The sequence below is a fragment of the Phytophthora parasitica genome (genome assembly GCF_000247585.1).
Source record: "Phytophthora parasitica INRA-310 unplaced genomic scaffold supercont2.156, whole genome shotgun sequence".
NCBI classification, from domain to species: domain Eukaryota; phylum Oomycota; class Peronosporomycetes; order Peronosporales; family Peronosporaceae; genus Phytophthora; species Phytophthora nicotianae.
The window spans coordinates 10595-12855 of NW_008649142.1; the positions used below are offsets into that span (position 1 = coordinate 10595).

The 2261-nt window shown below is 54.6% G+C and overlaps 1 protein-coding gene across 1 annotated transcript; it reads left to right on the forward strand.

The window, feature by feature from the left end:
- Positions 1 to 409: 409 nt before the first annotated feature.
- PPTG_19649 (hypothetical protein) lies at positions 410 to 598 on the forward strand (the record flags this gene model as incomplete). The annotated part of the gene is made up of 1 exon (XM_008918204.1): positions 410 to 598. The coding sequence occupies one exon, from the start codon at positions 410 to 412 to the stop codon at positions 596 to 598; it is 189 nt and encodes a 62-aa protein (XP_008916452.1).
- Between the last annotated feature and the right edge of the window lie 1663 nt (positions 599 to 2261).

A 2261-nucleotide genomic window follows, 5' to 3' on the forward strand; every position in this document is an offset into this window, starting at 1 on the left:
AGCGACTCGAGGGTGACACGGATGGTCATGTCACCTGGAGTGTGATCAAGCAACACAGTGCTCAGGACCTGCTTGAAACACTTCTTGTCTCCTTGGTCGCGGAACTCGAGATCGAGGAACGGCCGAACCCATGGAGGAAAGCTAGCTGACGGTAGTACCGCGGACCGGGTGCCGCGGACTATCTGGTGAGTCATCGGCAGCGGCACTGGAGGGTTAGAATCGCCACGCCGGCGGCAAGAAGTGTACGTAGCCATGATTACTCGTCCGGGACCGGCCTCCTGAGGAAGAAGCGAAGTCTGGCTCAGTGCAGACCCCGGAGGCGGATGGTGATGACGAGGAGTCGTTGGACTCGTGAGAACTCTTGACAGTGGAGACGACGCTTGAGGCGCCCCGGACCTGGTTTCACGAGATGCCGAATCAGCGACCGGAGGAGATGATTCGGGGCTTCGGGGAGTTCCCGGGGGAGAAGTCGTCGGAACACCGGAAACAGAACCCTCGACAACAGCAGATGTTCGACAAAACGTCGGTCGACGGTGGAATATCCTCATCACCAGCAGTATCACTAGAAGGAAAATCGAACGAAGGTTCGTCGTCATAAGAATGATCTCCACCAGCTCCATCCCCGTCGTGAGAACCATTGCTGGAGCCACCCTCGTCGCTATCGGAAGAATCAGGAGATCGAGGAGGGGGAACCGAAGGTTGTTTGGAGAATGGTGTACTGTCAGGACGCTTGAGGTGACGGGGCATCTTCATCAGAGGATAAAGGATAAGACAACATCGGCCCAGCAGGTTCACGAGACGCCTTCGAACCGCTTGGAGCATCCTCATCGTCGTCAGATCCAAATAGTAACTGCATCTGGAGCTCGTAAGAGGTAGGAGCTTGTGGAGGAGCATCAGCCGGCGGCGAAGAAGCGAGACGAGGGGGAAGCCACGTTACTGCGCTGGGAAATTGCAGGACGAGTCGGTGAAGCTGGGCGAGTCACCTCCGTGTCTTCGGGCTCCGTCGGAACTGCAATTGGTTCCTCCTCCATGTCCTTGTCACTCTCCTCTTTCGTTAAGTCCAAGACCTCAGGAGGTTGGTCGTCTCTCGACGACTCAGCCTTGGGAGGAGTAGCCGGTGGAAGTGCGGGAGACTTAGACTTGTCCGGACGGGTGGACAAAGAATGCGAACGAGATTTCGAGTGACTCCCGAGCGATTTGGCGTGGGCCGCCGAAGGTGAACGCGCAGGCGGCCTAGACGTCGAACGGCGAGAAGCCAGGCAGCCTTCTCCAGTCGATTTAGCGTTTCGTTGTGTTCCTTGGCTCTCCGCTCCTTTTCTGCCGCTTGATAATCCTTGGTCATAGTCAAATCACCTTCGTGTTGTCGGTTAACCTCACGACGCCACGCTAACGCGTCGGACTGTCTATTGGAGCCTCGTCCGAGTGATGAAGACGTCGCTCGGAGCGTGGATTGTGCGTCCCAGTCGTGAACGAGGTAAAACGGCGTCTCTTTCCTTGTTGTGTCCTGGGAAGTGTTAATTGCAAACACCAGCCTTTCAGCGATCTCATCCCAACCCTGCTGAAGAGGGTCTTCCGCATACACCCGAACGGAGGTCATCACCGACTTCACGGAGCGTTCTAGTTGGCAGTTGACTTGAGGTCCATAACTCAAAGTCGATCGTGATCGTAACTGCATCATCTCGGCGAAAGCTTGGAAAACTTTACTCATGAACCTTGGGTCTCGATCATGCCGAATCAACGATAATGCTCCGAACCGTCGGTACACACACTATTCGGACACTCGCGCTACGCTGAGTGCAGATGTGTCTGACATAGCTTTAACAATGACGAATCCAGTGAACGAGCATTGGAATAGCAGCAAGGCTGTGTTGCCCCTGCGCGTCTTTGGTAGAGGTATCACAAAATCCATAGAGACAATCTGGAACGGTCGTTCAGCCAATACATTGCCTGGTGAGTATCCTCGCAACTGTGGGCGGTTCTTACTTGAGCTACAGTCCAGGCACGACTTCACATATTTCTCCACGTCAGCATACAACCCAATCCAGTAATAGTCGGACTTAACACGGTTGAAGGTCCTGACGACGCCTTGGTGACCACCTTCCAGCGAGTCGTGGCAGTTCTGCAAGACTTCATGAATCATTGTGGTGGGTACCACTAGACGCAACTTGTTCACCTCTTGCCACCCGTGGTCGTACCGTTGGTTCAAACCCAGGTAGTGAAGCACACCGTCTTCTGACAGAACGAATCGGTCTGCATATTTC